The 13,678-nt window shown below is 39.1% G+C and overlaps 1 protein-coding gene across 3 annotated transcripts in view; it reads left to right on the top strand.

The window, feature by feature from the left end:
* The window catches only part of CTNNA1 (catenin alpha 1), a 70,117-nt gene that overhangs the window by 52,310 nt on the left and 4,129 nt on the right, over positions 1-13,678 (top strand). For all 3 annotated transcript variants that reach the window (XM_033142807.1, XM_033142806.1, XM_033142805.1), the window contains exons 14-17: positions 4,938-5,048; positions 7,247-7,428; positions 9,875-9,980; positions 11,726-11,860. In XM_033142807.1, coding sequence (XP_032998698.1) covers positions 4,938-5,048; positions 7,247-7,428; positions 9,875-9,980; positions 11,726-11,860 — 534 coding nt within the window. The remainder of the gene's footprint in view (positions 1-4,937; positions 5,049-7,246; positions 7,429-9,874; positions 9,981-11,725; positions 11,861-13,678) is intronic.

Genomic DNA, 13,678 nt, shown 5'->3' with positions numbered 1-13,678 from the left:
TATAAACCAAAGACCACCACAGCCAACCACAAACAAACAATCACCCTATGCCAACCCCAACCTCTCTCACCACCAAAGGAGCACAAGCGAATAACAAAGAACCTGCACAAACAACGCTGACACCAAACCCAACATGTACTAAGTAAAATAGAAACATCGTCACCCCACCCCAACCATCTCCCCATCCCGCCCACCTCTTTCCCCTTTTCTTCCTAATGTCTCAACAGATGAAATTGATTCGTAAAAATGTTACATGGAAAAAATACGAGAGAGATATTACACAAACCTTTGTAAATCAAGAAAATCTTTAATTAAAAATATTTTTTTAAAAACAATTAAAATACAAAATGAAACAATAAATGCTGTTCAACTAAAAACACATGACACAGATTTAATCTTAAATACTGCTTGTACCCCTAATTCCACCCATTACCTGCAAATTGGTATGGGATCTTGTTTATATATTATATAAACAATTGTGATCACTTCCCAAATGTTTTAACCATGATAGGCCATAGGTCATTATTACAGTTAAAAGACATAGCAGAGACGAATAAAGTCAAGTCACAGTTAACGTCGCACATTCGTTGGCTGAACTGCTTTCATAACTGGCTACTACAGTGTGTTTTATGTGTAGCTGTCATTTGGCGAGTGTTCGAAAGCTACAACTGGTATAGAATATGGTAACCCATTCCTTTTATCATAATATATACTTTGCTTTTTAAGAATTCAGAGACAACTTGCATCAGTATGCAGCAATCACAATAAGACAATATCAGAACACAAATTCATTGGGATGCTTCTTACAGGACAATTGGTGCTAGTGCCTCTGATTAGAGGGGCACAGTGATGTGTAAACCTAACATTTCTTAAACTGCATTACCTAATTGCTAGCTCTCTAATGTCAGTTGGCCCAAAGGGGGGGGGGGCTGAAGGTTCTTCACCCCTGCTTTAGACATACGTGATTTGTGTTCAGATCAAGTGCTCAGATCAAGTATCTTTGTGCTAGAAATATCTCTTTAAGAGTAGTACAACCATCTGTCTATTTTCACTCTTCCCCAAAAAAGTTTTTAATTACTTAGCTGAAAGATATTTTAAGTTTTTATCTTGTTATGTAATTCTGTACATGTATTTAACACTCTTAATTTACAACAGCTGCTTTGAAACTTTTAAGAGTGGGATAAAAAGCTTTAGGATTGACGACACAGAATAGAACTGTCAAGGCTAAGATAAAAAAGCAGGTTTTGATAGGCTCTTAGGTCACAGCAGGGGGAATAAATCTAAGAAAACCCTGTAACGTTAAGATTACATCTAGTGCTTCAGGAAGCAAATTCAAAAGACAGCCTGTTTGCTACTTCAATTTTACCAAATGCAGCAACTCAAACTTCAATGAATCAGTAGACTATTAAGTTAAAAGTGTGTCTCATCTTCTTGGGCCTATGTTGAAAAGCTCTTTTATTGAAAGCTTCACATCTCAATCTAAAATGCAAATTGGAAAGATGGTAGAGAGCTTTCAAAGCAAGTATATGAATTAATCACAAATATTGGAAGTTTTAACTAATACAGTTCATTAATCAACATTTAAATGTAAAGCAGGATAATATTAAGCATTTGTGTATACTTTGAATTAAGCCAATGCATACTGAGAATATAAAAGCTACATGGAGAAACCTTTTTTTATCTAACAAAGATTAAACTGCAGGACAACTGATGGCAGATCTTCATTTCCTCATGTTTTGTGTATTAAAATAGGGATCTAGATTAAAGGGGTTTTAAAATTACAATAACCTGCTGTGACATTACCACATTGGCATCACTTGTATTCTAAGGCAGAGATTGGCATGCATTCCCAGATGAGATTATGAGGCTTGCTTCATGTAATACCTCCCCAACTTCTTTTTCCCATTCTATGCTCCTGTAATTCAAATAGAATATATACTTTTTCCCAAAAGTTGTATCAGTATTGGAGAGGAAAAATAACATGAGCCAAACCTGAAAATTGAAATATTGCACCTTGTCTCAGCAGCTGTAGATTCTTTTGTCAGAGCTTGCTTCATACCTATTTGCTCCCCTGCTGCAAGTATTTCAGTTTTTAGACAGACAGACACACACACACACACCAGTGACGGACTTGGGTACTATGGCACCCTGTACAAGATCACAGTGCACCCCCCCAGCCCTCACACTGCCTTCCCAAAGATGAGTAAGGAGGCCTCCTACCCTGTTTTATCTACCATGATTTTATATCTGTTGCTTTGCAAATGTATCTTAACATAGTCTCTGTATAATCGCGGCAGGTTACTGCCTGGATTCTTTTCTATGTGCTATGGCCAAATCGCAAACGCAATAAACATTGATTTGATTTGAGTAAGGAGGCACTTGGCTTTGGAAAGGAGGTACAAGAATGCTGGCAGAGTCCTAGACCCCCTCCCGCTTCCTTCCCAAAACTGGGAAAGCGCTAACTGGGCTTTGGGAAGGGGGAGGGAGGACTCTAGGACCCTTTCAGAGTCTCACACCTCCTTCCCAAAGCCCAGCGCTTCGCGTATGGGGCTTTGAAACAATGCCCCCTTGTCTCAGCACCCAGTGCATTGAGCACCACTCGCACAGCCCTAAATCCACCCCTGTACACACACACTGGTGAAAGTAGTTTATCCAAGCAAGCTAAACTGGGAGAGTAGAGCTGCCTTCCTCTCTCACCTCCATCCTAATACACTAAATCAGGGGTGGCCATGTGCAGCTGGGCTATGACTCCCAACATCCCTGACCATTGGTCTTGCTGGCTGAAGCTGATGGGAGTTTGAGGTATTATGTTGGCTACCCCACCCTGAACCCATCTAGGTAGTGCATTAAGTTTCTGTCTCTGGTTAGATCATGGAAACTGCCATCATGAATCCCAAGGCTAAATCGACATACAATTTTGTTCACAGAAATTACTTCTGTGTTGGGAAACAACTTTTATGTGATGAGTATGCATGTCTGCTTGTTGTATATACAAGCATTAGTAAGCTATAGCAGATCGCTGCTTGGCACAACACAGTGCCTACATTCGACAACTCATAATGCTACTTCTGCCTAGGGAAGCCAAGCTCATGCATTCACTGCTGTGTTGGCCTTTACATGAGTTCATTCCATAAGGGCCATTCCATGAAAAATGAGCCTGATAAGAATGCTAGATGAGCGCTGGACTTGGGTGAGGAAGATTCCAAACGTGCAGTCTAACCAATTTTTTAAAGCTAAAGACAAAAGAAGTTTAGTTTATGGACCTTCTTTTCAAAAGTCCACCTACGTAGTCTTCACAGAAGTGTTCAAGTTAAAAGTTTTCTGATGATTGTCCCACCCGTGACAGCATTTTTTCCTTAATTTTGTATCGTTAAATTTCTTAAACTTAATTCCTGATTGCATAGTTGTAACCAATAAACATTGATTTAAACAGATAATGCTGAGTTTATCATTGATTCACCTCCCAACTCACAGAGTTTTTCCATAAATCAAACTTATCCCAAGCTCCATGTCCTTTTTTTGTCCCACCCATGACAATACTTTAACATTTAATAAAATTGTCAAAAATATCTATCTATAAAAATAATAAAAAAAATAGTAAAATGTTCAGTATCTTATTAAGAACATAGTTTAAATTTTGGTTGTTAATTTTTATGTATATTTACATTGTTACACGTGTGAATACCAAAAAAACATGGTCCAAGTGTCCCACCCGTGACAATGAAATGGCCCATAATTAGAATAAATGCAGGCGTTTACTGCAACATATATTGTATACTAGGTCAGTGTTTTTCAACCTTTTTTGGGCAAAGGCACACTTGTTTCATGAAAAAAAATCACGAGGCACACCACCATTAGAAAATGTTAAAAAATTTAACTCTGTGCCTATATTGACTATATATAAAGTAATTCTCTTGAATTTTTCAATTTTTCCCACGGCACACCAGGCAACATCTCGTGGCACACTAGTGTGCCGCGGAACAGTGGTTGAAAAACACTGTACTAGGTATTAGTTTACTACTAATAAAAGTACAAAGTGGAGCAAGGGCTTCATTATCTCATTGAGTAGGAAGACAAACACTTGACTTTCCTCAGTTGACAGGGAGATAAATTTAACCTAAGATGAAGCTTGTGTAGCTTGTTGCCAAGCCATTAATACAGTCAAACACTTTGCTACTGCTGGCATCTTGATTATAACAACAGAAGAAAGAAACTGATATGAATGAAATGGTAGCTGCATTTTTCCAAACCTATGAAAAGCAGTATATTAACTGGGTTGACTTGTAATCCAAAGTAATAACGTGCCGAACTCTTGGACTGCCTTCAAAAATTAATACTAAATTGTGTGTGCTGCAGATAGAGCTATAATACCAAAACAAAGAGACCATTGCATTTACTTTCGCTGACTGTCATCCAGCTCCATGCTTGAGACTCAGAGTGGATTGTAATGTAACAAAGACAAACATACAGTAGCCAGAATAAATATCAAACTTCCCAAATCTTGAGCGTGTTCTCTGAAGGCTTACATCATTCTAAATGGGGAGTTTCTTATAAGTGTTGTGAATCCTATTTTAGTTGTCTTCAACAAAAAATGTGAAGGAGGCTTAATCTTAGCGTATCAGTTAATGAAGCAGGTGGGCATGATGCTCTGCAGTTTAACATGTGCATCCCAAATCAGTTGTCCACGGTTTTAAAAATATGTATTTAAAACATATATATTCAATCTCTCCATCAAATTATCTACAGGATGCTTTAAATGTCATAAGCCGTACATGTGGTGGTGCCATTTCTAACTGCTTATCTGTAAGCCACAAAATGTGCAAATTCATTCATGTTTAGTTTTAAAGCTTTTAAATTAGATGCATTCCAGAGGGAATAACTCTAGAGATGTTTGTTCACTGAATTGCTCTTGACTTTTTGTATTTTTGTTTTCCCAGACTCCTGAAGAATTGGATGATTCAGACTTTGAGACAGAAGACTTTGATGTTAGAAGCCGGACAAGTGTTCAGACTGAAGATGACCAACTTATTGCAGGCCAAAGTGCAAGAGTAAGGCAAACTGTTCCAAATCTCGCTGATGATATGCAGAACATTTGATCATACTTTAATCAAGAGGCTAGCATTCCTCTCTGCTTCTACATGTTAGAAAAATATTTTGTGTTTCAAGGGTTAGAAGTGTATTACCTTTTAATTGTCTACCCCATAATATCATCTTAATGTCCATCTTTCTCCAACCATCTTCTTCCTTCTTTTCTGCTTTGGGGAAGGAAGTAGAATTAAAACAGAAAGAAAAGGTTGCCAATGGGGCAGTCCATATTGGATCAGAACATGACAGATCCAAGTGCCCTGTTCAACTGTCCAACTCCACCCCATCATATGCACCTATGCATGCACTCACTCTGCTATCCTCATCCTTAGTTACTTCTCCCCTCTGATGCATGTACTTTCCTCCTGCCACACTAGTTAATCCCTAGCCTTAAGATAATTTTACCCAAAGATCATGAAGTCTTCTGGCCCTATCCTTTCAGCTATCCCAGTGAGTTCAGAAACCCACCTTGAAACCCATGAGTCTTAGCTGTTTGTCTATCATTATGTAATCTGATAAACGACATTTCTATTCCTGTTTTGATGATTTCTTACCTTTCCTTCTGCCCCACATTTTGTAATAGAACCACAGACCTAATATACAAGATCGTCAGATAAGAACATCTAATCTGATATCTGCATTAGAATTCCCTTTAATAGCCAAGGATAAGTTTATTTCTTTGTTTATAGGTTATATTTACATCCTTCCTTTCCTGCCAGGTGGAATACTTGGTTCCTTCCCCCCCCCCCTCCACATTTTATCCTCACGGCAACCCTGTAGGTTAGCCAAGGCTGGGAAATAGTGACTTCATCAAGGCCACTCCAGTGAGATATTTGGCAGAGAGGGGATTTGAACCTGTATCTCCCAAGTCCGAGTCCAACATTTAACCACTGCACTACACTGACTCCTCACTAATTAGAATGTACCACTTAGGACTATTTTGTTCTGCTGCCAGCATATAAAGTGCCACTTGAGACCATTATATTTGGTCTCGGCTCTCTCCCTCGTCTTTATTACTGCATTTATTTTCTCCTTCCTTGTATTATGCCACCTCAACCTTTTCTCTTTAGATTTCACATTCCTTTACTTTTCCTAAGATTGCATGGCTTCCAAACTATTTATTCTGAACTCTTTCCAGTTCCTCTTCAGATTGCTTTTAAATGATGGATACCAAAACTGAACGTAATACTTCAATAATTGGATTAGCTTCAGTGTTCCAACCAAATAGCCCTTCATATGTATATTTTATGCTAAATGTCAAACTTGGCAACTGTGTTACTTACAAAATTGTAGCAGACCAGAGATAATTCTCACCAAGCGCCATTGGTAATTTCTAATTTTTCTGTGTGTGCGTGCATGCACAGTGTGTTTGCACAGAACACTACCAGAATAATTAAAGGAGATACTTAAATTCAAGTGGCACTGCTCCAAGGAGGACATGCCAGTACACTACTTGAAACTGCAGGTGGGCTACTTGTTTGTGAATAAACATGCCTTTTCAAGCCAGGCACCCTGAGTTGCCCTGTTGTTTCATATAGCCCAACAGTGGTTTAGCTCTGTTATAATTTGCTTTCACTTGGTGAAATAGCCCTACAATTTTGTCTGTAGACAGTGTGTGTTTAAACTTCCAAAATTCAATCCTAGAATTAATTTGGAACGTCATGATCTGGTGATTACAGAGGATGTGTTCTTGCCTCAAAGCTTTGCTTCTGAGCACTCTTGAACAATATTCAAGAGGTTTTCTTGACAATAAACATAAATTTAATTTCCAGCTATCTACCTGAAGGTAGATGAACTCTGCAGCAGTGATTCTATAATGGTTTGAACCACATTGCTGTAAAGGCTATTGTACTCTACAAAGAGAAAAGGAGGAAGGAAGGAAGAAAGAAGGCACCCTCAGGATGCCAGCAATTTCCTCTCAGCAGGACTTCAGAAATCAGCCTTTTATCAGTGACTTTCTTTCCCAATAGTCTGTACTTCTAATGGTAGATAATTCATATAGGTGCAAGATATGGATCAAGATGGAAATAAAGTTCCTCTCATCCTTTCAGATATAATTTGATTCTGCCCCTCTGAATTAGTTGGCTAGTGAAAATAACCTGAAAATGCCACCTTGCCAATGAATGGAAGTAATTACATGTGAAACCATTCTTCTTTCCAGGCTATCATGGCTCAACTCCCTCAGGAGCAAAAAGCAAAAATCGCTGAACAAGTTGCCAGCTTCCAGGAAGAAAAGAGTAAATTGGATGCTGAAGTGTCCAAATGGGATGATAGTGGTAATGATATCATTGTTCTGGCAAAACAAATGTGCATGATTATGATGGAAATGACAGATTTTACCAGGTAAGGATTCCTCATGGACATGCCATCTAAATAAGCATTTTGAGGGCAACTTTATTTCATATCCTTTGTTCAACAAGGCTCTGTTAGATTTACATTAGTTCCTAAATGCTATTGACTGACCCGACTAGTATTGTCTGTTTTCAATCTAGCTTTAGCCCTTGCTTTGGTACTGAAATTGCCTTTGTCAGCCTGTGGGCTGGTGATTAGCAGAGAAAGAGAGAGAGGACTGATTCCCCTGGATCTCCCAGCAGCTTTTGTTAACATCAACCATGGGATCCTCTCAAGACCCTGTCCAAGTTGTATGTGCATAGTACTTTTCTTCTGTGGTTCTAGGTACCACTTCCAGGAGGTGGTGCTGGGGGATTTCTGCTCAGTTTCATGGCCCCTTGTCTCATAGGGTTCCATCTCATCCCCCATGCTGTAAGCATCTACCCAAAGCCACTGAATGAGATCATCCAGGGAGGGCGGGATGGATAAAACTTAGATTATGGAAGTGCTTTATCAGTGCCTGGCAATGGTAATGGGATGAGAGCCAAAAGGCTGAAGCTCAATCCAGACAAGATTGAGGTTCTGCTAGTGCATGGTTCATCTGCCCAGATCAGTTGTGGTTCACCCTGATCTCGAGGAGGTTGCACTCCCTCCTAATGGACCAGGTTCATCATTTGAGGGCACTCATCTATCTTTGTATCTAGAGGTGTGTCATGAGACACTTTTTACCATCTTAGGCTCGAACTCTTTAAGGGGGGGGGCGCAGAGTGAGACTGGCTTCAATGATCCAAGTCTGGGTAATCACTCATTTGTATTACTACAGTGGCTTGTATCCAGTGAAGTGCTGTTAGTGCAAGCAGTTCACCTTGTGCACCAATACTTACTTTTCCAGTGTGCCTGTGCAAATTTGTTTTGGGTTCCCCCCCCAAAAAAACAACCCACTTCAGAGCAGATAGTTGGGAGCATGGGTAGAGTTAGAAAGAGATGGTTCTGTTGCTTGGGCAGAAGTCTTTGCACTAACAGGACAATTTCATTTGGAAACAACCCAGTGTGGTGTGGGGGGGCTGCTTTTAAAAACAGTGAAAAACTTTAGTTGGTACAAACAAATAAAAAATCCTTCCAGTAGCACCTTAAAGACCAACTAAGTTTGTAATACAGGTATAATAATACACACTGGAACTGGGTATTATTAATATAATATGCTTGTACCTTGCCATCTCCCCTGGCTCATGTTCTTCATTTCATGCCCAATTCAAAGAACTGGTTTTGACCTTTAAAATCCTTCTTGGCTTGAGACCTCAGTATCTGAAAGATCACCTCTTCCCTACACTTTGAAATCATTATCCATGGCCCTTCTCTAAGTCTCCTCTACAACTGGGGGATGCCATGTGGCTTTGAGTGGGCCTTTCCGTTATTTGTCCTTGCAGTAGCAGCTGGAGACCTTTTTATTGTCCCAGGCCTTTTAAACTATAATGTGGGTTTGATACTGCCTTGGCTGTGTGGATTCCCCCCCCCCCGTCCTCTTTAGAATTTTAGTGCTGCAAAGTCTCTACTCTGTTTTAATGTAGTCTTTCTGGTTTTCATTGGCTATGTTTCATTTTATTCTCTTTGATTCTGGCAAGCTATCCGGAGATCTTCTGCTGTAGGGTGCCATATAAATTGTAGAAATAAATAATAAATGTCTGAGTAACTAAGCTCTCTCCAGCACATGCATTGCTGAACATAGACTTAATTTCAAAATTATTTTGGAAATCCCACATTTTGTGAAGATTAAAATGTAACTTCCTGCACTGGTTATCTGTGATGCATACATGGAGCTTCCAGGAAACTGCATAGAAATTGTGTTCAATTTGTTATCTGTATTCTAAAACTGGGCCAAAATGATATTTATTTTAAAATAGAGTACAATAAATAAGCTTTCATAGTATTTAAATATTAAGCAGAGAAGTGGGTTTTTTTGCATATTGCAATAATTTAATTATCTGACACTTTAAATTAGTTCACTTTTGGTTTATTTTTATTATAGGTTAATGACTGTGTTCCAAAGAGTGTTTGTTTGCAGAGATTTGGATAGTTTTGTATGTATACGCATACATACATATGATCCCACCAACCTGTAAAAGATCCTCTTTTTGTGAAAGTGGCGAGGTCTGTGTTCAAGAAATGCAAACGTAGTCTCCTCAGATACTCAGAACTACCTGTACAATTCTTTGGTTCCTTCCAATATGTAATATGATACAGAACTATGTGAAGAACCTGGTTCACAAGTTTTACCTTCTTATATCAGAAACATACGTGAATAATATGAAGCAATCTTTTGCAGTGTGCTTCAGTGCCACATTAGTGCAGCCTAGTTGTAGTCATCCCTGTACAGCTGGAAAGAATTAAGAAACAAAAGGTGTCCTTGATTTGTGTTCCTGATTCTAATAGACAAATGCTGTGCTCTCTTTTTTTGCAGAGGGAAAGGGCCACTGAAAAATACATCGGATGTTATTAGTGCAGCAAAGAAAATTGCAGAAGCTGGGTCAAGAATGGACAAGTTAGGACGGACAATTGCTGATCATGTGAGTTGGAACTGATTTTTCACAAGCTTTTAGTTTAATTTCAACTGGGGTTTTAGGTTCACAAGTACAAGAGTCCTGGAGCTAGCAGCTTGTTTTATGGTGTCTTCTGACTCAAATTATTGATTCTTTTTTCTCCTCCGCTTCAGCTTTTTGATTTGTAGCTGGATCGCTAGTTTGCCCTGAATTTTTGGGAAGCTTGGTGTTCACTTCAAAAATTGTCATTGAGCGTAGAGTTCCCAAAAGAAAGCTTTTACTTTCCACTGCTGGTTTTTGTTCTTGTTTTTTCATACATTGCTCTGCAACTAAATCATTGTGGATGCTTGGACACCTTACCCCCCCCCCCAAAAAAAAAAACCTCGAAAGAACTGCCTCACTGTGTGTTCCCAGCATTAGTAAATGCAGGTTAAGTTGTAATCTTTCAACTTGGTTTTTGAATAATTACTCTCTGAACGCTCGCTTTATACCTCCAGTTGTACAATTTCATATTTGAGACACACATTCATTGTGAAGTTCTGCAAATTGCTCTGGCTTGGCACAATCTGACCTTATGGAAGATGAGGAGCCTAAAGGCAAGCAGTCACACAGCACTTAACCATATGCACTTCTAGAATGCAGTGGAATTACTACATTGCCCTGGTCTTGCATGCCACCAGCAGAGATGTCAGTATTTTGGAACTTGCATCTATCTCAAACTGTAGGACTGAAAGCAATAATAGCTTTTTCCATTTGCAGTTACAAAGTACTTTTTCTCACCATTTAGATGAATTTTCACGCATTGTGAGAACTTAATTCATTCAGTATTCCATCCCATTGTTACCTTAATTCATTCTGCTTTTTTCCACTTCACAGTGTGTATATTTTGGAATTCTCAAAAGTGAAGACATATATTTTGCAGCCAGATTAGTTAAACCAGTAAAATCTGACCTTCTGTGCAAACTAGCACAGTTTTAAGCATGTTAATGCCTTACAGGTGCAAGTTCAGGATGTTGCTATTATAGATTGAAAGGCAATGAATAGCTCGTGCAATTGCTCTCAACAAGCAATTATTCAGAGTATCTACTTTTGCAAACGAAGTGAACAATATACGTGATAATAATGAAACACTTAATTCTCAGCCATTCACTTTCGATTTTCCACTATGCAGTGTAGAAAGCCTAAATGTGTATTCACTAAATAGCTACACTATATATTTAAAATTAGAAGCAAAAATCTTCTCTTACATATTAGGCTGTGGGATCCACGGGTGATATTTATACTGTGTGGGAAAATTCTTGGTGCTTGGTGTAATGGGCCAGGGCTGGAAACCTGAGTTGAATTCCTGCTCAGCCATGAAGCTCACAGGATAAATTCTTCACAGACGTGATAAAATGAGGGGAACTATAACTGCTTCGAAGTTTGTCTACTATTAAACCGTGTATGCCGCCACCTTAAATTTTTTGTTTTAAAACAAAAGCAGAATACATTTCAAAAGAGAGAAGCCTCAATCAGGACACCCTATGAAATCCATATACCTGTATTATTACTGTTTATAGGTCAGTCAGCGTATATAGACAGGCATTTTCCCAAACCTTTTTTACAAGGTGATGACTGACCAGGTGGCCGTTGATATTATCAGCTTTTTGCCCAACTTAGATATTTAGGGTAGCCTGTATGTTCATTGGGGGACTGGAAACACTATTGATATGTGATACACTGATCAGTTTTAATGTCTCAGAACTAAATACCAATTTTATTTCTGTCCTCAGTGCCCAGATTCTGCTTGCAAACAGGATTTGCTAGCCTATCTGCAACGTATTGCTTTATACTGCCACCAGCTAAACATCTGCAGCAAAGTGAAGGCAGAAGTTCAAAACCTGGGAGGAGAACTCGTTGTGTCTGGGGTATGTAAATTTCTGAACACTTCAGTTTTGGTTTTCTTCTACATCAACAGTTGTACAAACTTCGTTTATGTTAATTTTTTAGGGTTCTGAACAAACTTTGTGTGTCTTCATTTTGTTTCTGATCTCTGAATATATAAATCTCCTTTTTGGAAATATTCCTGGAGCATCTTGGTTTTGCTCAAAAACTCATTACAATTGTTTCTGATGATCCTTAAATACTTAGGTATTTCTGGTAAGTCAGAGGCCATGCTAGATATGCAAAGTATTGTGCAATTTTTCACAGTTGTGCTATGCCTTTTCATTCAGGGAGCAAATCTACTTTTATTCCTGTTTTATACAGGATACATCTAAACTTTGTTCTGCAGCAGTCCAGAGCTGAGACCATTCCACAGCTGCATTCTGAATAATGGTTTATTTTTCTGAAAGCACCATAGAATCTAGATCTAATCCTTTTACTTCTGTCCAAACTACCACTCCCAAGTCATTCTTTTCTGCCATCATGTATACTTGTTTCTCACCACTTTTTACATCAAACTGCTTGTTTTTAAAACTCTCTACAAACCTGTCCCATCCTATTGTTTCTACTTGTGCTCCTCCCAGTCTACCAGTCAGCCACTTACTTCTTTTGCTGCCCCGGAACTTCCTTGCAGAATGACCAAGCAATGCTATCTCTCTTCCCCTTGAAAACCTGCCGTTTTAACCCTTTGGTCCCCAGCCTAGCTGTGTACGCATCATTTTCATCCCATGTTACCTTCCCCTTTTATCTCATTGCCACCATTGGAAACTTCTTCAGGCAATAGTGGCAGTCTTTTTCTCCTCACCTCCCCATAGGTTTATATTACGCTGTAAAGCACTTTGTGTATTGATGGTGCTAAATCACTATCAGCATTTTCTCACACTTTTGCTATATGCACTGTAGTCTCTTCCACTTCACCCTCCACTCTGCAAAACTGGAACAGTTTTGTAGCACTTAAAAAAAAAATCATTGGGTGGGTGTGTTTGTGGTTGTGTGCATGCACTGAAGTACAAACATGTGTACCCAAATGTAAGACTGCATGCTCCCCTACAGCAATGCAGTTCCCCTGCCCAGTACTATGCTGCCATCTTCAAGGGTTTACATTTAAGGAGTAAGTTTTTCCAGCCCAAGAATGCTATCCCACTGTATCAAGGCTCCCCATTTATCCATAAAAGTTTTATGCATTAAACAGTGATTGTGATAGAGACACCTTAGTGGTGGTCGGAACATGGTTCTTATTACTCCACAAAACTAGTCTATCCTCAACTTCTTCTTTCTGATCATCAAAAGGTTTGTTCTTAGCTACATGTTGTGTTTAGACAATTACTTTCACAGAAGGGAATTCACACTTTAAGATATGGGAGAAATGAAAGGTTCAGATCCTAAATATCAAACTTCCCAAATCTGCTGCTTGAAGAAGAAGAAAACAAGTGAATTACGCCTTTGAGAATAATGGCAAACTAAAGCAGAAACATATAGTGGTGTTGGCAGCACCACCTTCATGCAGAGTACATTTGGTGTAGCAATAGGCTCCTAGCAGATCTGTCACAACCAGGGGGATAGTGGACAAGCACTGCAGAAAACACAACAGGTATTGCTGTGGTATTCTGCATGTAAGGGCATTCTTTGGCAAGGCTCTCAGCATGGGAGAAAGACATAGCTGTTACCCTGACAGCCCGCTAACATGTTCCCTGGGGTTTTACTGAGACTATAAAATGCCTGTGTGGCTTACATGGTTTTCTGCCATAAATAATTGTCTGTCTCCAAGCTAGACTCGGTAGAATGTAGTTTAATACACACTG

The sequence above is a fragment of the Lacerta agilis genome, chromosome 3 (assembly GCF_009819535.1).
Source record: "Lacerta agilis isolate rLacAgi1 chromosome 3, rLacAgi1.pri, whole genome shotgun sequence".
Lineage (NCBI taxonomy): Eukaryota > Metazoa > Chordata > Lepidosauria > Squamata > Lacertidae > Lacerta > Lacerta agilis.
Note: the sequence above shows the minus strand (reverse complement) of the source record. Positions and strands in the feature narration are given on the sequence as shown.